Source organism: Lynx rufus, unplaced genomic scaffold, assembly GCF_022079265.1.
Source record: "Lynx rufus isolate CCGP_SWC_20201006 ecotype Redwood Valley unplaced genomic scaffold, mLynRuf1.p SCAF_54, whole genome shotgun sequence".
Classification (NCBI taxonomy): Eukaryota; Metazoa; Chordata; class Mammalia; order Carnivora; family Felidae; genus Lynx; species Lynx rufus.
In genome coordinates, this window is record NW_025814872.1 from 910,402 (window position 1) to 938,370 (window position 27,969).

At 56.7% G+C, this 27,969-nt stretch overlaps 2 protein-coding genes across 6 annotated transcripts; one reads left to right on the forward strand and one right to left on the reverse strand.

The window, feature by feature from the left end:
- Positions 1-1,305: 1,305 nt before the first annotated feature.
- BRSK1 (BR serine/threonine kinase 1) lies at positions 1,306-19,379 on the forward strand. Its single transcript, XM_047100929.1, has 19 exons — positions 1,306-1,441; positions 3,442-3,536; positions 3,632-3,717; positions 5,586-5,726; positions 9,049-9,165; positions 9,246-9,279; positions 9,360-9,428; positions 12,789-12,935; positions 13,303-13,334; positions 13,533-13,703; positions 14,225-14,322; positions 14,532-14,691; positions 14,924-14,984; positions 15,437-15,806; positions 16,253-16,301; positions 16,393-16,516; positions 17,080-17,278; positions 18,403-18,492; positions 19,222-19,379. The coding sequence occupies exons 1-19, from the start codon at positions 1,306-1,308 to the stop codon at positions 19,377-19,379; spliced, it is 2,337 nt and encodes a 778-aa protein (XP_046956885.1).
- Positions 18,107-27,969, reverse strand: TMEM150B (transmembrane protein 150B). Of its 5 annotated transcripts, XM_047100933.1 has the most exons (9): positions 27,892-27,969; positions 26,716-27,063; positions 26,036-26,167; positions 25,632-25,779; positions 24,934-24,993; positions 24,766-24,808; positions 24,424-24,551; positions 22,362-22,545; positions 18,107-20,202 (listed from the first exon to the last, which is right to left on the reverse strand). In XM_047100933.1, exons 2-9 carry the CDS (start codon positions 26,970-26,972, stop codon positions 20,006-20,008), a joined length of 1,149 nt encoding a protein of 382 aa, XP_046956889.1. In that variant the 5' UTR covers positions 26,973-27,063; positions 27,892-27,969; the 3' UTR covers positions 18,107-20,005. The 5 variants fall into 5 exon arrangements, with proteins under 5 accessions (XP_046956889.1, XP_046956890.1, XP_046956888.1 ...); XM_047100934.1 differs by lacking the exon at positions 27,892-27,969 and having other exon boundaries at positions 24,424-24,594; positions 25,632-25,774; positions 26,036-26,084; positions 26,716-27,133; XM_047100932.1 differs by lacking the exon at positions 27,892-27,969 and having other exon boundaries at positions 26,716-27,133.

Genomic DNA, 27,969 nt, shown 5'->3' on the forward strand with positions numbered 1-27,969 from the left:
ATGGGGCCCTGATACTAGAGGGAGAAGGAGGCCTGGGTGGGCAGGCTTGGGGGCCTGGTTCGGCAACCCCCAAATTCTTTCCCTCTCTCTGCTTGTCTCCCTCTTTCTGTGCCCCCGTCTTCCCCAGCACGTAGCCCTCCCCCTGTAGGGACCCCACGGTTCTTTTCCGGTCCCCAGCTCTCTCCTTCTTTGTCCCTCTCCATAGCCCTGTCTTTCTTCGTCTGGGTCTCTGTCCCTCCACCTGTCTGTCCTTTTACCTGCCGCCTCATCCCCGTCCACCTGTCTCTCCCACTTCCCTCCTGCGCTCTGACCCTTCGTCTTTCTGGCTGCCCTTCTTCTCCCTGCTCCTCGCCTCTACATCCTCCCCTCCCTCTGTCTCTGTCTCTCTGTTCCTCCCTATCTCTCCCCCTCACCTCCCTGTCTCTTCCCCTCACCTGTGCCTCTCCCTGGTTCTGTGTCGCTGTCTCTCCCCCTCATCCCCTCTCCCCTTCTCCATCACATCTGCGTTTCTGCACATCTGTCTCCGTCTCCCCGGCCGACTCTCTCCCTCTTTTCCCCCCGTCTCTGCCTCTCCGCGTCGGACTCCCCCGGCTCTGCCCCTGTCCCTGCCTCGCGCCAGCCGGTCTGCTGGTCCGCATCTCTCTCGCCGTCTGCCTCTGTGCCCGACTTCATCTCCTTTTGTGTAGCCCCGTCTCGGCCCCGGTCTCGGCTCCGCACGTCTCTCCCTCGCCTGGCCTCCACCCTCTCCCCTCCTGCATCCCTCCTCTCTGTCCCTCCGGCTCCCAGGCCCGCCCCCTGCCCCCGCTCCCCCTCCCCCCTCCGAAAGGGTTAACTTTGGGGAAGGGCCCGGAGTCCCCGGATGGTGATGTCAGCGTGCCGGAGAGAAAGGACGAGGTGGCGGGGGGAGGCGGAGAGGAGGAGGAGGCGGAGGAGAGAGGGCGCGTGGGGGGGCGGGGGGGACCTCGGCCTGCAGCATCCGCCGGCCCGCACCTCAGACCCCCCCGGCGGGGGGAGGCGCAGGAAGGGGGGGGCCGGCCAGGGACGGGCTGGGGAGGGGGGGCCGCTCAGCCCCCCCCGGGCCATGCTGACTCCCGGGGCCTGACCCCCCCGGGCCAGCCCCCCCTCCCCCAGCTCCGCGGCCCGCCGATTGGGGGGGCCCAGCCCAGCCCCCTGGGGACCCCCGGAGAGGTGGGGAGCAGCCGGGGGGGCCGGGACGGAGCTGTCGCCGGCCCCCACCGGAGGGACGGGGCGACCTGCCGCCGGGGGGGCGGCCGGGGGGCCGGTCGGGCCGGGACCAAGGGCACCATGTCGTCCGGGGCCAAGGAGGGGGGCGGGGGCTCCCCCGCCTACCACCTCCCGCACCCACACCCACACCCACCCCAGCACGCCCAATATGTGGGCCCCTATCGGCTGGAGAAGACGCTGGGCAAAGGACAGACAGGTGAGCCAGGGGAGGGGACACCTAGGGCGGGGGCAGAAGAGCTGGGGGGCAGAGGGCGGGACTCCTGGGGATTCAAAGGGCAGGGGCTGATCGCCCTCTGTGAGGGTCCCTCACAGAGAGGGCACTTGGGCTCCAGTCTGCTGGGTCCCCAGGATGGAGGGGGCTGGGGGCTTGGACTCCGGGGGGGGGGGGGTGAGGTGCGGGGCCCACAGGCTCCCACCTCATGGTGGGCAGAGGTTGGAGGGGCTCCAGGTGGGGAAGGGAGGCCGGCCTGCAGCAGCGGACCAGCCGGCAACGGGAGCCGAGGTCCTTGCTGCAGTCCGGCCGCGGGATGGGGGTGCGCCCTGGACAGCCGCTTCCCTCTGCACCGCTCTGGATCCGGAGGGCCTCACGCTCTCCTGGCAGGCTGTGTGGGTGACCAGCGGGGAGGCTAGGGTGATGGGGCCTGCGGCCTTCTCCCCCTTCTCTGGCATGCCGGCTCAGTGTGGGCAACAGGATGGAGAGGTAGAAAGGTGGACCCAAGAGCATAGCTCCCAGGAGTGGTTGTGGAATGGGGGGGGGGGGGAGGGCATCCTTTGCTGTTGCTAAACACTGGCCCCAGCTGTAGCCTCTTTCTTGCCAGGTGGAGGGTAGGGGGTTGTGAGGCAGGAGCTGCACACCTGTGTCCTAGGCAGCGGTGGGCCCAGGGTCTCTGTGAAGCTGAGGGCCGGGGCATGAGGGAAGTAGAGGCTCAGACCCCAAGAGCCTAGTGGTAAGAGTGTGAAGGTGTCACTGACCTGAATTCCTGAGTTATGGGGGAGGAAGGGGACACGGTCTTGGACTGCTGGGTCTGAGGGAGGAGGGGCTGGGGGCAGGACTCCTGGGTCTGAGGGAAGAGGAGCTGGGTGGGTCTGAGGGAGGAGGGGCTGGGGGCAGGACTCCTGGGTCTGAGGGAAGAGGAGCTGGGTGGGTCTGAGGGAGGAGGGGCTGGGGGCAGGACTCCTGGGTCTGAGGGAAGAGGAGCTGGGTGGGTCTGAGGGAGGAGGGGCTGGGGGCAGGACTCCTGGGTCTGAGGGAAGAGGAGCTGGGTGGGTCTGAGGGAGGAGGGGCTGGGGGCAGGACTCCTGGGTCTGAGGGAAGAGGAGCTGGGTGGGTCTGAGGGAGGAGGGGCTGGGGGCCTGGACTCCTGGGTCTGAGGGAGGAGGGGCTAGGGGTCTGGACTCCTGGATCTGAGGTAGGAGGGGGCTGGGGCAAGACTCCTGGGTCTGAGGGAGGAGGGGCTGGGGACCCAGACTCCAGGGTCTGTGGCTTTGGGGCTTACCCCTGGGGAGTGGGCATACTCTTGCATGCTCCCAGCTACAGCTGCTATTAAAAGGAGATCCAAAAAGAGGATTAAAAAAAGGTCAGGGTTTGGAAGGAGGTGGAGGAGAATGGTCTGGGAAGGGGGCAAACGTGAAAGTATATTCCCTGGGAGACCTGGAGTCTCCAGATGATCGAAGGGCAGAGAATTCAAGGAAAAGATGGGTTTAGAGGGAGAGAGAGGTTGAAGGAGGCAGCAGGGGAGACAAAGCTATGGAGACACAGTGAGGAGAGATTCTGTGGAGAGACGGACTTCAGGGGGCACATCAGAAGGACAGAGAAGGGGGTGAGAACCAGGGCCGGCTGTGGAGGTGGGGACAAAACAGGGGCACCTGGCTGGCTCAGTCAGTGGGCCGTGCGACTCTTGATCTCGGGATTGTGAGTTTGAGCCCCACGTTGGGTGTAGAGATGACTTAAGGGGGAGAAAAAGAAGAAGAAGAATGGACAGATCAGAATGTCAATGTCTACGGGCAGCAGGAAGAAGAGTGCGTTTTGTGGGAATGACAGCTGTCAGAGCCCTCAGGGACTCAGGTCAGGGTGATTCAGGCCACTGCAGCCAGCAGGAAAAGGAGGAGGAAAGGGGTGGCAAGGAGGACTGAGGAGCCAGAGGCCATGAGAGTGCTCTCTGAACACACTCCACATTTTCAATCCTGCTTCCCCAGGGCTGGTTAAACTCGGGGTCCACTGCATCACGGGCCAGAAGGTTGCCATCAAGATCGTGAACCGAGAGAAGCTGTCCGAGTCGGTGCTGATGAAGGTGTGTGTGTGCTGAGGGAGGGCGTCCCATTGGGGCTGAGGGGAGGGCGGGAGGCCATGCTGACCTCCATTTCTGTGCGCCCTGCCGTCCCCCAGGTGGAGAGGGAGATCGCCATCCTGAAGCTCATTGAACACCCACACGTCCTCAAGCTGCATGATGTCTACGAGAACAAGAAATATTTGTAGGTATTTATAGACACCCAGCCCCCCTATGCACCCCCACTCCAAGTTCCTAGCGTGGGACCTTTCTGGAAAGAAGGCCTGAAGAGGCCTGTGGAAACTTAAGCTCTCCAGGCTGGGCCTCTGAAGGCCCAGTCAGTCCCTTCCCTACTGCACAGAACACACACACGCGCGCACACACACACACACACACACACACACACACGCATGCTCGCACATAATCCTTCTGTTCCCAGGCTGACTGGCCTGACCTGGCCTGACGCTAAGGACCAAATGTGCCTCAACAACAGGACAGCTAAGCGTGAGCCGTCCTGAGTGGGGGGACAGAGGCCCATCCTGCCCCTTCTTCCCCAGCCCCGGTACCCCCCCCCACTACAGGGAACACTCTCTACTAGATAACCTGGATGTCCTCAAGGAGGTCCACCTTGTTAAGAGCAGCTCCCCACCCCAGTTCCATCTGCTGAGGCAACAGGGCTTAACAAAGCCTAAGGCTCAGTGAATCCTGCCTCTTCCTAAACCCCCGCTCTGGAGCATTGGAACCCCCCCTTCCCCGCACATAACTCTGGGTGCTACGATGGACACCCCAACAACGGCCGTCTTACGATTTCCTAGTCTGTATCTCAAAGTTGATTACCCCCCAGGAACATGGGAGTGGAGTCCAGCTGTCCAGGGTACAGACAATAGGCCTTTGTCTGGACTCTGGTGACCCAAGGGACAGCTGGGCTGGGCAGCGGGAGAGGGGCCAGACCCCCGCCCCCACCATGCAGTCCTCAGGATGAACTGTCTCCAATACCCATCAGATGCTGGGGCTGGTTTCCCCAGGCAGTACGCTGCTGGGCCCCACGTGCTCATGGGAATTGTAATCTTCAGGCTTCCCCAGGTGTGGCAGCAGGGAGGGGCTTTGTCACCAGCTGGTGGAGATGTCACTCCCACCCCACCACCTAGGTAGGGAGAGGGGGGGCCCATGGGAGTTTCGGCTTCACAGAGGATTATCAGCCTTCCAAGAAATTGAGCCTTTGTTTCCAGTGGTTGATGGGAATCAGAGTTTTAACCTCCTGGAGCCTGATGGGATTTGGAGTCTTAAGGATCCAGTGGCTGATGGGAATTAGGAGTCTATGTCCCAGAGGCTTATGGGAGTTGGGAGTTTTAAACCCCTTTAGAGCTTATGGGAGTTGTAGTCTTTTACCTCACAGACTTTGACTTAGATTGGTGCACACTACAATCATTTATTGCCAGGCATTATTGAGAATTCGAGTTTCTTCATCCCAGAGGCTTATGAGAATGAGAGGCTTGGCTTTCCAGAAGCTAATGGGAGTGAGGGAGGGAGGTGTCTTTATTTCCCAGGGTCTTGTGAGAATTGGGGTGTTTCTGCCCCCCAGGTGCTAACAGGGTTGCCTTATCTCCTGAAATAACTAGGAGTCAAAGTACTATACTCCTAAAGTTGACATAGGATTCTGGAATTGAGTTTTGGATTCCCAAAGGCTGAGGGGTATTGGAGTCTCTTTTGCCCAGGGGCTCATTGAAACTGGAGTCTCCTCCTCCCCCCGGGGACTCATGGGAATTGGAGTCTCCTCCTCCCAGGGACTCATGGGAATTGGAGTCTCTCCCCCTCCCAGCAACTCATGGGAATTGGAATCTCTCCCCCCTCCCGGGGACTTATGGGAATTGGAGTCCCACCCCCTCCCGGAGACTCATGGGAATTGGAGTCTCTCCCCTCCCAGGGACTCATGGGAATTGGGGTCCTCTGCTGTCAGGGGCCAGTGGGATTGAGGTCTTGTGCTGGGGTCCAAGGGCTTTTGAAAGAGGAAGACCAGGCTCTTTGGTCCTCCACATGCCCCTTCCAGCCCTCTGCCCCCTCCACGTCCCCCAGGTACCTGGTTCTAGAGCACGTCTCTGGAGGTGAGCTGTTTGACTACCTGGTAAAGAAGGGGAGACTGACACCCAAGGAGGCCCGGAAGTTCTTCCGCCAGATAGTATCGGCGCTGGACTTCTGCCATAGCTACTCCATCTGGTGAGGGGGCAGCGTGAGGGGAGGCCGGGAGGAGCACTGCCCACGAGGCAGGCCCTGGAAGCACGTGGCAGCTGAGGGGAAGCCAGTGTGGTGCGGCCCCGACATAAATCTTTATCCCTTTAAAAAAAAACTGAGCTATAACTCACGTGTCATAAAATTCGCCCCTTTAAAGTACACAATTCGGTGGTTTGTAGTATAGTCAGTGCTGTGCGTTGCTGCTATGTAATTCTGGAACATTTTCATCACCCCCGACATCATCACCTCGTACCCATTAAGCCGTCACCCATCCACCGCCCCTGCCCGCAGCCTCTGACAACCACCAGTCTGCTTTGTGTCTCCACGGATTGGCGCATTCTGGACATTTCGTACAGACGCACTCATACTGCATGTGGCCCTCTGTGTCTGGTTTCCTTCACGGAGCAAAATGTTTTCGGGGTTCGGCCATGTTGTAGCTTGTCAGTACTTCGTTCCTTTTTGTGGCTGATAAATATGCCATCACGTGGATATGCCTTATCTTGTTTATCCATTTGACAGTTGATGGACACTTTAGTTGTTTCTCCATTTTTAAATGTTGATTATTTTCGAGTGGGAGAGGGAGACAGGGCGTGAGCAGGGGAGGGGCAGAGAGAGAGGGGGAGACACAGAAAAGGAAGCAGGAGCCAGGCTCCGAGCTGTCAGCACAGAGCCCGACGCAGGACTCGAACCCACAAACCATGAGATCATGATCTGAGCCGAAGTCGGACACTAAACCGACTGAGCCACCCAGGCGCCCCTGTTTCTCCTTTTTGGCCATTATAAATAATAGGGACATGTGAATATTCACGTGCTAGTTTTGTGTGTACCCGTGTTTTCGGTTCTCAGGTACGTACCCGGGGGTTGAACTGTCTGGTCATATGGGAACTCTGCTTGGCCTTTTGAGGAAGTACCAGATGATTTTCCAAAGCGGCTGCGCCCTTTAACACACCCTCCGCCCCACCAACAGTCCATGATGGTTCCAGTCTCTGTACCTCCTTGCCAACATTTGCTACTATTTGACTTTTTTTTTTAAGCTTATTTATTTTGAGAGAGAGAGAGAGGACAAGCAGGGGAGGGGCAGAGAGGGACAGAGAGAGAGAGAGAGAGAGAGAGAAAGAGAAATCGCAAGCAGGCTCCACACTGTCAGTGCAGACCCCGACCCAGGGCTCGATCCCACAAACCGTGAGACCGAACCATGAGACTGTGACCTGAGCTGAAACCCAGAGCTGGACACTTAACCGACTGAGCCACCCAGGCGGCCCATTACTGTTTGACTTTTTGGTTATAGCCGTATGCTAGTGGATATGGAGTGGTATCTCATTGTGGTTTTGATCTGCAGTTCCCTCATGACTAATGATGTAGCACATCTGTTCATGTGCTTATTGGCCATTTGTTTATGTTCCTTGGGAAAAATGTCTGTTCAGACCCTTTGCCCATTTCTTTTGAGTTATCTTTTGATTATTGAGTTGTAAGACTCCGTTATTCTAGGAACGAGAGCTCTAGGAATAACTCTTAAGAATTATTTATTCTAAGGACAGATCTTTTTTTGTAAACGTTTATTTATGCATTTATTTTGAGAGAGAAGGTGTGTGAGTATGAGAGGGGGAGGGGCAGAGAGGGGACAGAGAGAGAGAGAGAGAGAGAGAAAGAGAGAGAGAGAGAGAGAAAGAGAGAAAGAGAATATCCCAAGTAGGCTCCACACTGTCAGCACAGAGCCCGACTCGAGCCTTGATCTTACCAACCATGAGATCGTGAACTGAGCTGAGACACCCCTAAGGACAAATCTGTTATCAACTGTATATTTTTTGAGTATTATTTTCTCAGTCTGTGACGTGATTTTGCATTATTAATATATTTTTAGGGTTGGTTTTTTTTTTTTTATTTAACGAAGTAATCTCTGCACCCAGCTTGGGGCTCGAACTCATGACCCCGAGATCAAGAGCCACGTGCTCGCTCTTCCGACTGAGTCAGCCAGGTTCCCCTCTTTTGTGTGTTTTTATAGCAATGTCTTGTGAAAAGCAAAAGCTTTAAATTCTGGTAAATCCAATTTTGTCATTTTTTTTTTTTTTTACAGTTTATGCTAGTTCTGTCCTATCTATAAATCTTTGCCCCGCTCAAGGTCCCTAAGGCTTCCTCCTACATTTTCTTCGAGAAGTTATATAGTTTTAGCTCTTGCATTTAGTCTTGGGATCCATGTCAAATTAATTTTTGTCTATGACTTGAAGTAAGGGTTGAGGTTCGTGCTTTGGCTTGTGAATGTCCATGTGAAAAGATCGTCCTGTCCTCTCTTCCGCTCTCAAAACAGGATATTAAATATGCAACATTTTAATGATTCATTGAGGTGCAAATGGATGCCTTCCGTTGTCTTTCAGCCTCTTTTGTTTGCACACCTCCCTCTCTGGGGTGGGGATTGGAGTTGGGGTGGGTATCAGGGTGGAGGGGCTCAGAGTTGGGGGTAGAGCTTGGAAATGAAAAGGCAGCCTGGTTAAGTTGTCAACACCTCCCTATCGACCGGACCCTGTCGAAACCCTGACATTAAAAACACTGGCCTCTAGGGGGCAATAGTCAACATACTGAACAAGTATGACCCAGTTACTGAGCTGACCGCTTCCGACCGAAACTCTAGAGTCTTCAGGCCCCATCTCCTCCCAGACATTAGCTCTTAAAACTTGAAGGATTTTGCTCCAGGGGAGAGGGCAGGTGTCTCACGAGGGACCAGTGACTGGCTTGGGGTGGCAATGTTTTTATTGTTCAGCACGGAAGTATTTCAATAGCTCAATGTTAACTCTTCTCACCTCAAAATATCTCACTTCATACATAGTCAAGCTTTTGCAGATAAAATGATACGCTGTCTGGCGTCTCCAGTGAAGGGGCGCCTGGGTGGCTGAGCTGGACGAGCGTGCGACTCTTAATATCGGCTCAGGTCATGATGTCACAGTTCGTGGGATTGAGCCCTGCATCGGGCTCTGCACTGACAGCTTGGGATTCTCTCTCTCTCCCTCTCTCTCTGCCCCTCCCCCTCCCCCCTCAAAAATAAACAAAATAAACTTAAAAAAAAAATCCAGCGGAGGAAGGAAACAGTACGTAGGGGTATAGGCGAGAGAAGATTTGCGCTGAGTTGATAAAGGGGGGGGTGGCGCGGCGGGCAGGTGCATGGGGCTTCCTTGTATCTTCTCACTACTTTGGAGCGTGTTTGAAATTGTCCATAAGACTTTGCAGAAGTCTCCCCCTCTGAGAGATAGCGAACTGGGCCTCCGCCCCCAGGAGGAGGGCAGAGATCTGAGCGCCACCTGCCTGCCTGTCTCAGCCACAGAGACCTGAAGCCCGAGAACCTGCTTTTGGATGAGAAAAACAACATCCGCATCGCGGACTTTGGCATGGCGTCCCTGCAGGTGGGGGACAGCCTCCTGGAGACCAGCTGTGGGTGAGTGGGGGCCTGGCCCCTGTAGTCCCAGGGAGGGGGTGAGAAGCCGGCCAGAGGCTCACACTGCCTCTCTCCCTCAGGTCCCCCCACTATGCGTGTCCGGAGGTGATTAAGGTGAGTGAGCGGGTGGAGAGGCGGGAGGAGTGGAAGGAACGTGGTAGAGAGACGATGTCACAGCTGGTCCTCCTTTGCAGGGGGAGAAGTATGACGGCCGCCGAGCGGACATGTGGAGCTGTGGAGTCATTCTCTTTGCCCTGCTTGTGGTAAGGTGCCCCTCACCTCTCCTGCCCCATTTCTAGGACAACCTAGAGCTCAGAACATCAAGTTCCGTCCTCCCCTCAGGGGTACCAACTATTCCACTGAGATCGGGAAGGTGGGAGGTATTAGCCAGCAGACCAAGATCCTGGAGCACCCCCCTCTGTGCCCAGAGCTCACCATTCAGTCACACAATGGTGAGCTAATCCAGGTGTCCCAGAAAAGGACGGGGCAGCCGGGAGCCCTGGGACGGCTCGGGACGGTGGCCGTGCTAGGGCACTGCAACACGACAGTAACTCGTACAGTCAGCCTGGCTCTTCCCGCCTCGCCTCCACACCTGCGCTTCTCTGCCCAGAACGCTCTCCCACCCCTACCAGTCCCGTTGCTCAGCTAGGTTACACCTAGACTTTTTTGGTGGTGCTGTTTATTTATTTTGAGAGAGAGAGAGGAGAGGGAGAGAGAGAGAGAATCCCAAGTAGGCTCCACACCTCCAGTCCGGTGTCCGACACGGGACTCGAACTCACGAACCTCTTGATCATGACCTGAGCCGAAGTCGGCTGCTTAACCGACCGAGCCACCCAGGCGCCCCCTTAGACTTTCTTTCTGCTTCAATTCAACTGCCACTTCTCCAGGAAGCCTCCCCTGTCCCCCACGCCCCACGAGGTCGGATCCTCCAGGGTAGGCTCTGGGCTTCCGGGGGCCCTCGGTTGCCATCGTGCGTTTAGTCGTTCGGTTCCTTGAGGGGGCGTCTCCCTTCCCTTCTAGATCATCAGCTCCCAGAAGTCAGGGCTTTTGTCTTTGTGTGTCTTATTTCGTGGGCTCGCGAGTGGGACCCGAGTTGGCACACGGTCGGCCCTCAGGAACACGTGTGGTGTAGACGAATTAGTGGTGCGCTCCATGCGAGGCACTGTTACAGGGACGTTATCCTCCGGACCTCTCCCAACAGCCCCGGAGAGAAGTGACCGGCCCGCACTGCTGAGAAGTGGCAGGTCTGGGATCAGTGTTTGGCGTCACAAGCACTAGCCCACGTGACCAGGGAGGCTCCGTGACACTGAGGGGAACGAGGCCGAGTGGGCGCCCCGGGGAAGCTGGAGAGGCGCCCGAGAGGCAGGCTCCAACACTACAGGCCTCAGCCCCTCTGCAGCTGGCAGTGCGGGAGCCCACCAGCTGAGTTCAAACCCCCGCTCCGTCACCTCGAGCAAGCAAATCACCGTCCCTCTCCAGGCCCCTTTCCTCACCCGCCCAGTGGCGACGGTTAGGGTACCTGGAATTGCGAGGGTTTCGATAGCGTGTCGTATGCTCAGCGTTCTAGGCGGTGCTCGACAGTTACTGGTACTCATACTTCATTACTATCATTATTACAGATGATTCTCACGACTTACGGATTCTGTATTGCAAAGTTGCCCACTCACCGCAGTTTATCCATGACCTCAAAATCAACACTCTGGGTGCTTTTGAGGTCATTCTCAGATGTGCACAGAGCAGAGAAAAATTGGAGTCCCCACCACACGCGAGGCAGCCCACCCTCTGCTTTTTATGTATTTATTTATTTCCTTATTTCAGCTCATCTCGTAAGCAACTGTGCTTTTTGTGGTTTATTGAGTGCAATATATTTGCTTTTTCGTGCTTTTTATTGGTGATTTTATTTTATATTATTATTTTTTTAAGTTTGTCTATTTTGAGAGAGAGACAGAGACAGAGAATCCCAAGCAGGCTCTGTGCTGTCAGCACAGGGCCCAACTCAGGGCTTGAACTCACGAACCGTGAGATCATGACCTGAGCCAAAATCAAGAGTGAGACGACCGAACCGCTCAAGCGCCCCCATGTTATTTTTTTTTTTAAATAATCTCCACACCCAGTGTGGGACTCGAACCCACAACCCGAGATCGAGGGCCACATACTCCATTGACTGAGCCAGCCAGGTGCCCTTTTCTTGGGGATTTTAAATGGTGCTCAGGGTAGTGTTGAAGTGCTATCTTGCGTTCCTAAGGGCAAAAAGGCTGTTTTGTCCCTCATCGAGGAAAATGTATGCGTTAGATACGCTTCATTCAAGTGTGAGTTATAATGCTGTTGCCCATGAGTTCTATCTGTATGCCATATATATATATATATATATATATATATATATATATATATAAACAAAGCCTGATGTGGGGCTTGGACCCACAAACCCGTGAGATCATGACCTGAGCCGAAGTTGGATATTCAGCTGACTGAGCCGCCCAGGCGCCCTTATATATTTATATATTATACACATGTATTTATGTATATATATATTTTATATAAATATATATTAATATAGACATATATATACATACATATATATACACACACACATATATATATATATATATATATACACACATATATATATATATATAAAACAAGAGGTCTGTCTTCGCTTGGGCTGCTCTGACAAAAGTAGACCGTGCAGCTTAAACAACAAACATGCACTTCTCACTGTTCTGGAGGCTGGGAAGTTGAGGGTCCAGGTACCAGGCAAACAAGAAACACAGGGACACATCGAACAAGACCGACAAGCAGAGTCACATCCAGGCTTCCTGGCCCTAGACCAGCATTCAGGGGCGCCCTCTCCCAGTCTCCCCAACCCCAACACCCGGCATTCTCTGTCCAGAGGCCTCTGACACCAGGGACGGCACTGTCACCCCCTGTGAGTCTCGGTCCAGCGTCACCTCCCCCGCGACCCCTTCCTCGACTCCCTGGCTACACCCGGCTCCCGTCCCGCGCTGCCTGCTTGTTCTGTGTCCTCATCACCCACATTCCCGTCCATGTGTTGTTTGCCTCGCCCACCACGCATTCAACAACCGTTGCCTATTAATTACTGTTCTACACAAAGCTCCGTGAGGACAGGAATCTGGTTTTGTCCTGCTCCAGCCCTAGGGGCCAGATCGGAACCCGGGCGGCAGCAGGGGCACCATCAGGTGCTGAATCCATCGTGAATGACATCACAGCTAATGCGCGTCCACTCGCCGGCATCTCACGGTCCCGGAGAGCGAGGGCTCGTTTTGTCGGTTACTAGATCCCCGACCCATAATGGATGCTCACCTTTTGTTGAGTGAATGAATGAGCGTGACCGCATCCGAAACTGGTCTGGGGAGAAACCTGTTCTTAAGATGCAACCCCAGCCTCTTAAGCACCGGGGCCTGACTCCATTACCAGCTCAGAGGCCCCGGGCGAGTTGCTGGACCACTCCGTGCCTCAGTCTCCCCACCTGTAAGGTGGGGTACTAACAGTTCCCTACTTCCCGAGGCCTGTGGTAAGGACTAAATGTGTCCGTGTGTGGAGCACTTAGGCTCTTACCTGGTACGTGGTAAGCTCCGTAAGGGGTCCTGTCATTTCTCACTCAGGGGGCTCTGCCCTTTGATGACGACAATCTCCGCCAGCTGCTGGAGAAGGTGAAAAGGGGCGTCTTCCACATGCCCCACTTCATTCCTCCAGACTGCCAGAGCCTCCTGAGAGGGATGATCGAAGTGGAGCCTGAGAAAAGGCTCAGTGTGAGTTGGGGGGCAGGGGGGATGGTGGCTCAAGAGGACAGAATCCCTAGGGGGCTCATAAAGATGGCTTTCCAGGACCTGCCTGTCAGCTTGGCCGGGGGGGGGGGGGGGGGGGGGGGGTTGGGTTGTGTCGTGGAATGAGCCAGGGTCTGCCCAACCTGCCGCTCCAAGCTGGGAAGGTCCCCCACCGCGGGAAGGATGCATGCCCCAGGCAGTAGTTGTGGGTCAAGGCACTCAGTTGCCACTAGGGGAGACCAAAGTCATCCTGACCCCGGTGGAGAGGAGGGGGCATCGTCAGGGACCCCCAATGCCACGTCATCAACTTTCGACCTCACTGGTGCTTCTCTACGACCCACCCTCTTCACAGCTGGAGCAAATTCAGAAACATCCCTGGTACCTGTGAGTACGGGGAACTGGGTGCCCGGTTCCGGGAGGACGTGGGGAGGGGGGCAAATGTCAAGCACCAGCTAGGGGGTGGGATGCCAAGGTTCCTCAAGGAGGAGGGGCCGGAGACTCGGATTTCTGGGTTCCCAGGAGAGGGTGGAGTGGGCTCGATCACGGATGCCCGGCCCCCTGTAACGTTTCTCCGTCTCCCAGGGGCGGGAAACACGAGCCGGACCCCTGTCTGGAGCCAGCCCCAGGGCGCCGGGTGGCCATGCGGAGCCTGCCATCAAACGGAGAGCTGGACCCCGACGTCCTGGAGAGCATGGCTTCGCTGGGCTGCTTCAGGGACCGCGAGCGGCTGCACCGCGAACTGCGCAGCGAGGAGTAAGGCCCCCTCGCCCTCGAACACCCGCGCCACCTGCCCGCCTCCGGCGAGCTGCTGCAGCGCCCCGGACGGCCAGCAGGGGGCGTAGCTGTGCCTCGCACCCGCGCAGACTCCCTGGGGCGGGCGTCGGGGCCGCTAGACAGGGCGGGGCTTAAAGGTCCCACGTGGAGCGATTCCCCGAGGAACCAGGAGGGGGCGGTAGGGCCAGCGGAAAAAAAGATAGGATGCTGCAAAGTATCAACAGGTGCTGACGCAGACTTAGTGCCTCACGTGGGTAGTGCCTGCAAATAGTAAGTGCTTCGATATTATTATTACTACTACTGTTATCATTGCTGACTAAGGTGAGGGTAGGATGTACACCGACACAGAGGAACTAACCGTGCCGCTACCTAGGAAGATGGAAGCATGGGCAGAGATGTTGGGTGTACCGAGCCCCAGCTGCGGGGAGGGGCTGAGACCTTGGAGACCCGACCTCTGATCCCAATTCTCCTCCTACCCCCTCACGCCCCTTGCGTGCCAGGGAGAACCAAGAAAAGATGATCTATTATCTGCTTTTGGATCGGAAGGAGCGCTATCCCAGCTGTGAGGACCAGGACCTGCCTCCCAGGAATGATGTTGGTGAGCGGGCAGGGCTGGGAATCCAGACCCCGGATTCCGGTGGGAGGAAGGGGCTGCAAGCCCTTAGCTTCTGGGTTTAGACCCCTGACTTGCCCTGTGACCTTGTCACAACTCCCCACTCTGGGCCTCCGTTTCCCCATCTGCATGAGTGCCATGTGCAGCTGGACGAACATGTCTTTTGATCAGGTTGAAACTCTCTCCGCCCTCAGACCCACCTCGGAAACGTGTGGATTCCCCTATGCTGAGCCGTCACGGGAAGCGGCGGCCAGAGCGGAAGTCCATGGAAGTACTGAGCATCACGGATGCTGGGGGCGGTGGCTCCCCAGTGCCTACCCGGCGGGCCCTGGAGATGGCCCAGCACAGTCAGAGGTGGGAGCCCTCGCCCCTCCAGCGGATCACAGTCCTGGCGGGTGAGGGGGGGTGGGAGGTCAGGGTTCTAGCCCAGCTGCCCCTCGACCGTACTGTGTCGTTGGGACAAGTCATCTCCCCTCTCTGGGCCTCGTGTCGTCATCTGAAAGGAGTGTGGAAGGGAGAGGACATCTGAGCCTTATGAAACCCACACAACTGATTTAAAAAAAAAAAAAATGTCTCCTGGAAACAGGTCTCGTAGTGTCAGTGGAGCCTCCACCGGTCTGTCCTCCAGCCCTCTGAGCAGCCCAAGGGTAAGGCCAGGTCCCCGATTACTCAAGGGATAAGGGGGTGAAAACACTGGAGCAAAGATTGGCAGAACTACAATTCCCATGAAGTCTTGGGGCATTGCCTTTTTGTACCTAAAAGGACCAAAACCTAAGGCTGCATTAAGTATTTTATTTTAGTACATTGGGCATTTCACCTCCAATAGGATTGGGGTTTTAGTGTGTCAGAGGTTCATTTATTCATTTAACAAAAGCTAAGTGAGTCCCTACCGTGACCAGTCACTGTGCTGGGTCTTAGAGCAGTGAGCATGATAGAAAAAGTCCCCGTCCCCTTAACAATGTGGTTTGGGAGGCGGAAATAATGGACTACAAGTTCCAGCGTGCATCAGTGTCCACCTCTGTGAGCATGTGAGACTGAGGCTCCAAGAGCCTCCTGGGAGTTGTAGTCTGCCATCTCACCCATCTCCACTCTTTCGCAGAGTCCTGTCTTTTCCTTCTCGCCTGAGCCCGGGGCTGGAGATGAGGCTCGGGGCGGGGGCTCCCCGACTTCCAAAACGCAGACGCTGCCTTCTCGAGGCCCCAGGGGTGGGGGCGCCGGGGAGCAGCCCCCGCCCCCGAGTGCCCGCTCCACACCCCTGCCTGGCCCCCCAGGCTCCCCGCGCTCCTCTGGGGGAACCCCCTTGCATTCGCCCCTGCACACACCCCGGGCCAGCCCCACCGGGACGCCGGGAACAACGCCACCCCCAAGCCCCGGTGGTGGTGTCGGGGGAGCCGCCTGGAGGAGTCGTCTCAACTCCATCCGCAACAGCTTCCTGGGCTCCCCTCGCTTTCACCGGCGCAAGATGCAGGGTACGGGGTCCCTGGGGGTGCAGGGGCTGGGGGCACGGATTCCTGAGTCCTAGTATGAGGAGAGAGGTAGGGGGCCTGGATTCCCACGTCCTAGGAGAAGAGAAGATGGGTTTGGGAGGAAAGATTCGGGTGTTGGGAAGAGGGGGTGTGGCATCCATCTCTGGAGGAGGGGCCTCCCTGAAGGACACGCCCCTTCCTTGCTCTGGCTCATCTTCCCATTGGCTCATGGCAAGCAAGTTCCGCCCTCGGGGGGCGTGGTCTAACGGGTGGGACAGCATCCCTGGAAGGACCATCAGTCAGCATGCCATTTGGGGTTTAGCTACTGGGAGGTGAGCGGGCGGGCGCTGGGGTCTGGAACCTCTGGTTGGAGGTGATTGCTAGCCTGCGTGCTGGACACCAGGATGACGGACAAGTGCTGACCATACTCTCCCCTCCCTATCCCCCAGTCCCCACTGCTGAGGAGATGTCCAGTTTGACTCCAGAGTCTTCTCCAGAGTGAGTCTGACGGGGAAGGGAGAGGAAGGAGGGAGGGATTTAATCCCTTAGCCCCCTCCTGGCCCGCCTCCAACCATCCCCTTTCACTCAGGTTGGCAAAACGCTCCTGGTTTGGGAATTTCATCTCCTTGGACAAAGAAGAACAAATATTCCTTGTGCTAAAGGACAAACCTCTCAGCAGCATCAAAGCGGACATTGTTCACGCCTTCCTGTCGGTGAGGGCCCTGGGTCTTCGTGTGTCCTGGGCAGCATAGGACTACAAATCCCAGAAGCCCTTGGGGGATTTCCCCCTCCCCCCCACCCCCCAGCTCTAGCCTGGCTTCCTCCTAAGGCTCATGGGATCTGTAGCTTTCCATTCAGAGTTGGGTTTGGTCACTGTAGGGGGAGCGAGGTGGGAGGGGTTTACTGTGTCCTGGGGTGCTTTGCTCTAGGAGCTAGTGGGACTTAAAGGTTTTGAGACAGATGTGGCCGTGCTTGTGGAGGAGATGTTTGTGTCATGTGGTTCTGGAGCCTGGGGCTGACACCTAGATATGAGGGTCCCGTTATGTGGGGATCCAGTTGCTCAGCCATTCCCCTTATACCCTGCCTATAGTTGGACAAGAAAACTACAAGTCCCAGCAGGCAGTGGGGGCTCCCAATGGCTTTTCTGTTATTCTTTGCCCCAGTGGCTGATGGAACTTGTAGTTCCTTGGGCAGAAGTAGTTGTAGGGTTGGCTCTCCATTCCCTGGAATCAGGTCACTGGAATCACCCCCTCTTTTTGTCCCCCTCCTGCCTCAGATCCCCAGCCTGAGTCACAGTGTGCTGTCACAGACCAGCTTCAGGGCCGAGTACAAGGCCAGTGGCGGCCCATCCGTCTTCCAGAAACCCGTCCGATTCCAGGTAGACATCAGCTCCTCAGAGGGCCCGGAGCCTTCCCCACGAAGGGATGGCAGCGGTGGTGGTGGCATCTACTCTGTCACCTTTACTCTCATCTCCGGTAAGTTTCCCTCAGCTACACTGCCTCTAGCCTGGTGTTGGGATCCTCAAGACAGCTGAGATAGGATAGTGGCCCACGAGGGCAGCAAGAGCGAGGGGGAGGAGGTGGGGCTCAGCTAGTGCTGACTGACTGTGTGAGCCCCCTGCTCGTTCCGACCCCTACCTCCTCTCCTTCCCCCTTTCCTCGTTGACATTTAGTGGATATTTATGATGTTCCAAATGCTTTCCTTGCACTATTTCATTGAAGCTTCCCAGCAGCCTTTGTGGTGTTAGTAATCACCCATCTTACAGAGGAGAAAACTGAGTCCTCTAGAGGTAAACAGACTTGACAGAGTCACACTACAGACCATGACAGAGCTGGGCTCAACCGAGCCCTTGACCTTGAAGTGCAGAGCCCCCTTCCTACTTCCTTAAGACAGTACAGCAGAAGGGCAAAGACATGGCCCGCCCCGTTGTCAGATGTCACTGCTGCACCCAGAGCAGACATCAGCAATCGACCACTGCACTTCCTCCCGCTGAGCTCAGGTGCAGCCTGAGAAACTTCAGGCCACCATCACTACTCGGGAGTTGGCACAGGAGACGAAAACCACAGAGGTGCCTTGCTTCCGGTTCAGCTTGGTTCCTGAGTCCTGCTAACCAAGAGTTTGAATGACCAGGGCTGCCCCTGTTTCCCAGCCTTGTGAGCTGTCTTAGTGTGTCACAGCTGGGAGATGAGCTTGCTCTCGGGGTTTCTAAACCAGGCTTCCCCAGAGCACTGCGGTGTCATCACCGAAATGAATGACGGCGCGTTGTTTTTCCTTTCCCTTAAAGACTAATACGCAGGACTTCCTCGATTTTAAAATTTTATTTTACTTCCCGTTTCTTTTCTTGCATTTCTGGCTCTACATGACCTCACCTTGAAACTTACAAGGAACAGGACCTATTTAAGTGGAAAATGGCACCCATCATTATTTCAACTCAGACCTTTCTTAGTCCCCTTTGCAGACCGAAGTTTAGTTTTATGCCCAACACAGGGCGGGGGAAGTTGAGACCGAGAGAAGAGTCCTTTGCTGGGTTTCACAGGGTGGGAGGGCCTTCCTTGTCCCGGTCGGTCCCCAAGTCAGTCTGTCTCCATACCCCTTCCAGGTCCCAGCCGTCGGTTCAAGCGAGTTGTGGAGACCATCCAGGCACAGCTGCTGAGTACTCACGACCAGCCCTCCGTGCAGGCCCTGGCAGGTGTGGGGGGGTGGGGGCTGCAATGTCTCCCTCTTTGATCCTGTGGGCTGGAGGGGAGACCCCCTGCTGAACGAGTGCCCCCCAGGGCTCCGGTTTGTGGGCGGGGCCTCCGAGAGGCTGGGGCCTGAGCTCCATCCAGGGAACCTGGCCATCCTGACCGAGAAGGCCTCGTTGCTAGGGAGGGCACCTCCAGGGGTCCCCAAGAGAATGAGTAGTCTCATTGTCGGGCGTAGTGGAACTTTCTGCTGCCAGAAGTTCTGGAAGTGTGTTCTGGAGACGGGGAATCTACCATCCGGGTTTGTTCAGGCCCCCAAATGGCCCATGTAGGCTCCCCCGGGCCCTATTGCCAAGGAGCGTCCTCCCTAACAACCAGGGTTGGGAGGAAGGAAAGGGGACCTCTGGCTGTCATCCCCAAATCTGAGCTGCTGCTGCTGCTGCGACAGGCTGTCCCTTAGCGAACAACGTCCTAGCCAGAGTCTGTGAGGACGCCTCCTGAGGGTGGGTCGCCGGCTCTCACCGGGACTCATTTGGCCCAGTTCCCACAGTCACACAGCTTGGAGGGGCCCAGGATGTGTGACCTGCCGTCCTGAGATCGCCAGGTCCGGCTGCAGATGTGTCCTCCCGGCAACCGTCTCCCCAGGCTTCCAGCCCCGTGCGGCTGCCGGAACATGTTCCTTGGGGGTTGGCAGCCGTGAGGGTACTGAGGCCAGACTGCTTCCTCCTCCACAGACGAGAAGAACGGGGCCCAGACTCGGCCTGCTGGTACCTCACCCAGAAGCCTGCAGCCCCCGCCTGGCCGCCCAGACCCAGAGCTGAGCGGCTCTCCCCGCCGAGGCCCCGCTAAGGACAAGAAGCTCCTGGCCACCAACGGGACTCCTCTGCCCTGACCCCAGGGGGCCGGGGAAGGAGGGGAGCCCCCTCCACCCCCCTTCCCTGCCCCCCAACTGTGAATCTGTAAATAGGGCCCAAGGAGTATGTAGGGAGGGGAGAGATACAACAAACCCGGCCTTGCCCCGCAGGGATGGGGCTCAGGGGGCCGTGCCCAATGGGGGGTGGTTCTAGGGGGGACTGAGGGGGGGGGAGCTGTTTCTATTTTATTTATTGATTAATTTATTATTTTATTTATTGATCAATCTCTCTGCGGGGCGGGGTGGGGGAGGGACGGGGGCTGGTTGGGGTGGCTTAGCAGATCCGGACGGAGAGGGCCATCTGTCCCTGTGTTCCCCAACTCCTCCTTCCCGGGCCCCCCCTTCCCCGGTTCTCCCCTTCCCTCAACAACCTTCTGTACGGATTTGCTCTCCGGAAGGAATTCTGGTTTCGCGTGACCCTGCCTGCGTCCGTGTCTCTGATTCCGCCGGCGGCAAAAAAAAAAAAAAAAAAAAAAAAAAAAATTAATAATAATAATAATAAATAGCCTTGAGCAGGGATGGCTGGCTGGCCTTGGCCTCTCACTTCCCGGGTGGCCGCGATCGATCGCAGCGCCGGGGTCAGACCACACCGAGCGGACTGCCGATCACAGGGGGATCTGCAGGGAGATGGGGGAGGCGGGTGGAGAGCTGAGGCCGGGGCCCGGCCGGAGAGTCAGGGTGCAGCCGTCCAGGCCGGAGAAGTCCACAGCAAACAGGCCAAAGAGCGTGAACAGCAGCATGGCCACGGCCCACTCGCAGGCGGCGGAGGCCGAGCGCAGAGGCCAGGAGTGGAGGATGACCACTTCACGCCGGGGTCAAGGGCCACGCCGAGCAGAGAGGACCCCGCACCCTCCCGCGACAGACTCGCGGTGAATGCCCGCCGACCTCTGTGTCTATCTCAGGCTGTGGCCCGTAGGTTCCTCCCGCTCCTGTCTCGTTTCCGACATTGCAAAACAAAGTTTCTCTTATCCTTGGCCTTTCCTGACGCCATTAAGGCTCCACCCTCACCATCTCCCCACTTGCCCCGCCAGACAAGCAGCTCCCAGTTGCTTCTCCCTTCAAATCGGCAGCGTTTCCTAAAGATCCCCCCAACCCCGGGTGCCAGCATCAGGCTACGTTGGCGACTTTCTTCCCCAACCACCCACAGCCCTAGGGCCCCTCCCAGTCACCCCCTGAAATATCTTCTTCCTCCTCCTGGTGTCCCCATCTGGTGACAGCCCTGCCACCCACTCACATGCCTAGCGGACCCTGGGGAATCACCCTCGCCCCTGCCCCTCCCCTCCCCCTCCTCATGGCCAGCTGGTCACCCCAAGGCTTGTGCTGTTGGTCTTGCCCACCTCTGTCCTGGGCTGTCCTGTCCTGTCTCCAGCTTCTTAGTCCCCTGCTCCTAAAAACCTTTTTTTCTTCTTCCCTTCTTTCCTTCCAAGTCAACTCTACACCCAGTGTGGGGCTCGAACTCACAACCCTAGGAGCAAGAGGCACATGCTCCACTGACTGAGCCAGCCAGGCGCCCCCTGAAAACCTTCTTCTGCCAGCCCAAGCACACTCCGAGCTCAGCCTAGCAGAGAGGCATCTCGCTTTCTGGGACACCCCCTCGCCCGACTCTCTGCAACAACTTTCTTGCTTCTCACCTAAGCTAGCGCTCTCTCACTGCCCCTAGATCGGTTTAGACATTATTCCGTTCACTGAAGGATTTTTAGACCGTGAACAAGGCTGACGTCACCCCTGACCCCATGAATCTTAGAGCAAAGAACAGGTGGGAGCACCCGAACACAGGGTGGTTACCCCCAGAACTGACCCTGTTTCTCCCCTGCTCATCAGCTCCCCATGGCTCCCTATTGCCCCTGGGCAGAAACCCAAGCCTTTCCAGCCTCACAGTAGCACTGGAGATCCTCATCTCCGCCCTGCCGGCAGCCTCGTCTGTGAGCTGGTCTCTCTCCACCCTCTACATGCACCTGCAGTGTTGCCCAAAGTAGCTCCTTCTGCAAGACCAGTTCAGAATCTGTCAGTTCTCGGACCTATCCTTGCAGACACCCAGCCCTTATCACACCTCGCTGGCCATCTTTATGGTCCATCTCCCAGCCCCACAGAAAAAGGACCCTGCAGCCAAACTGATTAGCAGCCCAATTGTCCCTAAGGCAGACCGCACAGGATGTCAGCTGGTTTCCCTCCAGCCTCTTCCAACCAACGTCAGCAGTCTTCTGGCCTCCATTCCACCCTCCCCAAGGAGATCAGTCCCTAAGCGTGAATTTGCAGCCTCCCCTCTCTCAGAGCAGTTTGCCTATCAATAACCACGGTTACTATGATCAAAACAAGTCCATCTTAATATATGGGGACTGAAGTGCCCAGAGTCACCTGAGTCACCCAGAGGCAGCCGTGCTGGCGGAAGGCATCTGGGCTCAGGTGACTCAGCACGGGGCTGGGTAGAGTCTTCACCGGGTGCCAGGCATGTTGGTAAATGGTTAACAACCGGCCACGATTTACAGCATTGGCCAATTTCTGTGTGGTAAATACTCCCACCAAGGCCAGTTGGAGCTGCTAATATGACATCACCGGATGTGGAGCTGGGAAGAGACCCGGGCTGCTCTTGAGAGCCTGCTGGAGCTCTGCCATTGAACTTCATGACCGGTCTTGGCCAAGACACTCCCCCTCTCTGAACCTCAGTTTCCAGTCTTAGCCAACATGATGCACGGCACAGGGCAGGCTCCCCCAACAGATCCCTGCTCACTCCGTGCTGTTAGCGCAGAGCCTGCTGCTTCGGACCCTCTGTTACCCCCTCCTCCCTGCCCCTCCCCTGCTTGTGCCCTGTCTCCCTTTCTCTCTCTCAAAAATAAACAAACATTAAATAAAAACTCCTGAGGAGACGGAGGCCCAGACAGGACAGGGCACTGTGCACCACACGTCGCCCACCCAGCCCAATGGACAAACCCCAAGCCCTGCCACCGGCCCCAGTAAGGATACTGGTCACCATGAGGATGGTGCAGAGGCTACAGAGGCCCAGGCGGAGTGGCCCGATCCAGGGAGGCCCAGGCTGGGGCAGGCTCTTCATCCACCAGAAGAGTAAATGCTGCATCCAGAAGTACAGGTTGCCCACGAAGAAGGCGAAGAAGGCCCCTGTCAGGTGCGTGGGCAGCTGGTTCTTTTGCTGGGAGGAAAGGGACAAGAGGGGAGAGGAAGCTACATACGTGGGGGGAGGGGTCCTCGATCCACTCAGTAGGCTGTGTTGGAAAACTGCCACACCCAGGGCACCTGGGTGGCTCCGTCGGCTAAGCATCCAACTTTGGCTCAGGTCATGATCTCACAGTTCACGAGTTCGAGCCCCGAGTCTGGCTCTGTGCTGATAGCTCAGAGCCTGGAGCCTGCTTTGGATTCTGTGTCTCCCTCTATCTGCTCCTCCCCTTCTCTCTCTCTCTCTCTCTCTGTCTCTCAAATATAAATAAACATTAAAGAAAAGGATAAGAGAAAGAGTGTTGGCCTTGGTCAGTTAGAGGAGGACAGGCACTTAAATTTGTTGCCCACTGCTGTGGCCTTGGTCCCTAAAACAGTGCCTGACACATCGCAGACACTCGGTAAATATTAGTGAAGTATATCTTTCATTTTTAACCAGGGTCAGGGAGCCTAATATGGCCACTCAGGGGGTAAGAATTTGCTTCTGGAGGATGAAAAAATTCTCAACTATTACAATGGTTTGTGGCTTGCAGATATATGGTATGTTATTTAATATATTCTAAATACTAAAGGCTTAATAAGACAAAGCATTGGCCAAGGGGAAATGTCTTTAAAAGGTCCCTTAGGGGAGGTGCGCCTGGGTGGCTCAGTCAGTTAAATGTCTGACTTCAGCTCAGGTCATGTGCTCCTGGTTCATGAGTTCAAGCCCCAGGTCAGGCTCTGCACTGACAGTGAGGAAGCCTGCTTGGGATTCTGTCTCTCTCTCCCTCTCTCTGCCCCTCCCCACTTGCTGCCACCCTCCCTCAAAATAAATAAGCTTTAAAAAAGACTTCTTAGGTGAGCAATATAGTATTTTTAAAAAGTTAAAGTTGAGGAACCCAGGAATAAATGAATGAGTGAATGAATGCTATGCAGAGGTGATTGGGAATTTTTATTAAGAAGCCCAAGGAGCAACCTCTTATCTGAACACCCTGTGGTTTCTTTAGGCTGGAGAGGTTTGGAATCCAAGACAAAACAGTAAAATTAAATAACAATGTAAAATAAATCAATAGGCTTTCTCCAACCCATTGTCCATTTATTTGTTCTACAATTATCTACTGAGCTTCACAGTGAAGAATGCGGGTTCTAGAGTCTGAATCTGGGTTCATTTCTTTTCTTTTCTTTAATGTTTTTATTTTTGAGAGAGAGAGAGAGAGAGAAAGAGAGAACGAGTGGGGGAGGGGCAGAGAAAGAGAGAGACACAGAAACAGAAGCAGGCTCCAGGCTCTGAGCTGTCAGCACAGAGCCCAGGGCAGGGGCTCCAACTTGTGAACTGGGAGATCATGACCTGAGCTGAAGTCAGAGGCTTAACCAACGGAGCCACCCAGGCGCCCCGGGTTCATTTCCGACCTCCAGGGACCAGCTGATTAAAACAACAACAACAAAAACCAACTCTGTCGGATTTGACCAAAAAAAAGGTGTACGTAGGGCTCTTGTGGAGATGGATGAAGACACACACAATAAAAGCCTAGCGCCCCGCACCGAGCCAACACTCCAACTCTGTGGCAACCCTAAGAATGAGTGGTTCCGAGTAATTATATCATTAAAAGGGGACAGGGCAGGGGATGGCAATCGATTACCCCAGCCTTCTAGAGTTCAGTGAAATAAGGAAGCCAAGAGCCTCCCACGCGGAGCTCTATTCTGAGAGCCTAGGAGCTCACCCCTCCCTCCACCCCGACCCGATGGCCACAAGAGAAATACAAGTCCCAGAAGGCCATGCGCGGACGAGCCCCCGCAACGAGAAGCCAGCGGCCCCGGGGGATGCTGGGAGCTGTAGTCCCAGACTTGGACTGTCAGAACCTCCTGCGGGTCTCACCTGGAAATTGCCCACCACGGAGGTGCCCAGGGCACACAGGAGTCCGGTCCACAGGATCAGCAGGTTAAACCACTTTCCGACCCCCAAGTCCCGGAGCTGGTGGTAACGGATAATGCAGATCCAGGCGGCTGGGAGGAGAGGGAAGTGGGCGGGAGCCCCGGACCCGGACTCCTAGGGCAGGGGTGCGGAGAGACCGGCTATCTAGGGGTGGGGGGGGGCTAACCCCCATATCTGGGGGAGCGCGTGTGGGCTTGGACTACTGGGTTGAAGCTGGGGCTGGGGCCGGGCCCCCCCCCTTGGCTGGGAGGAGCTCGCCCGAACAGAAAGGGCTAGAATATTTACCCATAGCAGCTCCCATGTTGAGCAGCTGGCTGAAGACGCAGCTCTGAGGGGGGTAAGATCCACAGAGGCTGGGGAAAATGAAGGATCATCCTGGGGCTCCTGAGACGCGGGCCCCCTCCTCTTCTCCCGCGGAGCCCCCCACCCCCACCCCGCCAGCGCCATAAGTACCTGATGTAGGGGAAACCCTCGGTGAGGTTCACAGCCCTGTTGGCCACTGCAAGGGCAAAACTGAAGTACAGGGACACATCAAGGTGGTTTTAACGACACCTTTTCTTTCTGTTACCCACAGAAACAGGGACTTCTAGCTCCCTCCCCTCGGACCCAGGAGTCCAGACCCCAGCGCCCTCCTCCCTCACACCCCTGGGATCCTGCTCCCAGCCCCTCCTCCCTCAGACCCAGGAGTCCTGTCCCCAGCCCCTCCTCCCTCAGACCTAGGAGTCCTGACCCCCAGCCCCTCCTCCCTCAGACCTAGGAGTCCTGACCCCCAGGACCTCCTCCCTCAGACCCAGGAGTGCAGACGCCCTCCCCCGCCCCTCCTCCTTCAGACCAGGAGTCCAGCCCCCTCCTCCCTCGGACCCAGGAGGCCAGACCCCCCAGCGCCCTCCTCCCTCAGACCCAGGAGTCCAGACCCCCAGCCCCTCCTCCCTCAGACCCAGGAGTCCAGACCCCCAGCCCCTCCTCCCTCAGACCCAGGAGTCCAGACCCCCAGGACCTCCTCCCTCAGACCCAGGAGTCCAGACGCCCCCCCCCCGCCCCTCCTCCCTCAGACCAGGAGTCCAACCCCCTCCTCCCTCAGACCCAGGAGTCCAGACCCCCCAGCCCTCTCCTCCCGCAGACCCAGGGGTCATCCTGCCTCTAACACTCACACAGTCCAGACTCCAGTGATAGCCCAGACGGCCAGGAAAGCAGGCAGCAGGGACAGGTAGCCCCACATGCCGGGCTCTGCAGGGCAAGTAGAGAGCCACGAACCTCTCTCTTTCTCTCTCTTTCTCTTTCTCCGGCGAGGAACCTGCCCTAAGGGTCCAGATGCATCAGAAGGTGGCCTCCTGGCTCTGAGGCCCCCATTCATTGGCTCCCAGGCGGAATCAGTCGGTGAGGGTCCGGGCTGCTGAGGCCAGCTCTCAGCCTGAGGCGTTTTCCCTCTTTTAACAACTGTCTTTCCATCCGGACCTCCCAGTTTTTCCAGGCTGGCCTCCCCCAGCCCAGCTTCCCAGCCTCTCCCAGCCAGCCCTCCGCCGGCCTGGCCTCATGGCTTCCCCGGAACGCTCACCTGTCCTGAACCTGCTCCCTCTGGCACTCCCGAGTCTTGGGCCTGGGGGCTGTGGGAGAGGTTGAAAAGGGAGCAGGGGACGGGCGTGGAGCTGGGTGGTGCTGTGGCAGAGCCAAAGTCCAGCCCGGGAGGCTGCAGGACAGTGTCAGGTCAGGAGTCTGACGGTCTCACCACCACTTTCTCCGGGACCTCACCCCCAAACTGCCACTTCCCCACGCAGAACCTAGCAGGCACCACCTTAGTTAGCTTCGAGAGGCCCCCAACTTCCTTCCTTCAGCTTTCAGCAGTTCACCGTCCAAGAGCCCAGCCCTTGTCCTTCCCAGGACCCAAAATCTGAGCCTGCAGCGCTCCCCACCCTTCCTCCCTCAAAGACCCAGTCATGCAGGCCCCCAGTCCCTTCTAGAATACGTGCACTTGTAGGGGCACTCGGGCGGCTCAGTCGGTTAAGAGTTGGACTTCGGCTCAGGTCATGAGCTCACAGTTTGTGAGTTCGAGCCCCACATCGGGCTCTGTGCCCACAGCTCAGAGGCCACTTCAGGTCCTCGGTCTGTCTCTTTCTCTCTCTCTCCCTCTGCCCCTCCCCTGCTCGTGTTCTCTCTCAAAAAGTAAACATTAAAAAAAAAAGATTTAGAACACATCCACTTGTTTCTAGCCTCTGGGGCCCCACCTTTAGCTCTTACCTCCTCTGGGACCTCAGAATCCAGGCCCACGGGTCAGACCCTGTGCTGGGAGTAGTTTCCGTCCTTATGCTGCTGGATGTAGGGCCTTGCTGACCCGGCCTCCTCGCCCTCACTTGCCTTCCCCTCTCCCTTCCTCTGGACAGCTGCTGGAATTCCCCGGTGGGCAGGCTCAGGGTGGGTGGGAAGGGAGACCTTGGTGTTGACATCTCATCCGATGAGCCTTCCCCGAAAGCAATTGCTTCCTGTGCCCAGACCATTCTGCTGTGTCTTCCACATGGCAACCCTCAGATTTCTGGTTTCCTTCCTTCTTGGTGATCAGACCTTTGGGCCCTGGCCTCATCCTGCTTCCTGTGGACCCAGGAATCTAGGTCTCCAGGCCCTCCTCCCTTAGACCCAGGAGTCCAGACCCCCAGCCCCTCCTCCCTCAGACCCAGGAGTCCAGACCCCCAGCCCCCTCCTCCCTCAGACCCAGGAGTCCAGACACCCCCCCCAGCACCTCCTCCCTCAGACCCAGGAGTCCTGCCCCCAGCCCCCCCTCCCTCAGACCCAAGAGTCCAGACCCCAGCCCCTCCTCCCTCAGACCCAGGAATCTAGGCCCCCAGCCCTTCATCCCTCAGACCCAGGAGTCCTGCCCCCAGCCCCTCCTCCCTCAGACCCAGGAGTCCAGGCCTCCAGCCCCCTCCTCCCTCAGACTCAGGAGCCCAGGCCCCAGCCCCTCCTCCCTCAGACCCAGGACTCCAGATCCCCGACCCCTCCTCCCTCAGACCCAGGGGTTCCAGCTCTCTTCTCCCTCAGCACCCCACCTCTTTTTGTTCAATTTGAGGTAAAATTCACAAAACATAAAATTAACCATCTTACAGTGAACCATTCAGTCGCGTTTGGTACATTCCCAAGGTTGTGCAACCCCCACTTCTATCTAGTTCCAGAACTTTTTCACCGCCCCGGAAGAAAACTCTCCACGCATCAAGCGTAGGCCCTCGCCATCACCTCCTGACCTCAGCCCCTGGCCACAAGCAGATGGCTTTCTGTCCCTATGGATTTGTCAATTCTGGACATTTCCTATGTTCTTTGAGTTTTGTCCACGTTGTAGCGCACGTCAACGCCGCATCCCTTTCTATGGCCAAATAGTATTCCACTGACCCTGCGTCTTTATGGACTTAAGAGTCTGAGACCCACCTTTTCTTGCTGCTACTGTTGTGTTTCCAGGGCCCCAGCCGCTGGAACTTCAGGCTGTTGGCTTCCTCCAGAGCACAG

Bases quoted from the DNA above. Each gene is read 5' to 3' on its own strand.
- TMEM150B (XM_047100933.1), bottom strand. From the start codon at position 26,972: ATGGTCTGGGCACAGGAAGCAATTGCTTTCGGGGAAGGCTCATCGGAT. The intron at 25,780-26,035 runs GTGAGCGTTCCG...CTGGACCCTTAG, and splicing joins AGGGAGCAGGTTCAGGACAG to GGCAGGTTCCTCGCCGGAGA. The intron at 22,546-24,423 runs GTGAGACCCGCA...CTTTCCTCCCAG, and splicing joins CCGTGGTGGGCAATTTCCAG to CAAAAGAACCAGCTGCCCAC.
- BRSK1 (XM_047100929.1), top strand. From the start codon at position 1,306: ATGTCGTCCGGGGCCAAGGAGGGGGGCGGGGGCTCCCCCGCCTACCAC. The intron at 14,692-14,923 runs GTGGGAGCCCTC...TCCTGGAAACAG, and splicing joins ATGGCCCAGCACAGTCAGAG to GTCTCGTAGTGTCAGTGGAG. The intron at 16,517-17,079 runs GTGAGGGCCCTG...CTCCTGCCTCAG, and splicing joins TTGTTCACGCCTTCCTGTCG to ATCCCCAGCCTGAGTCACAG.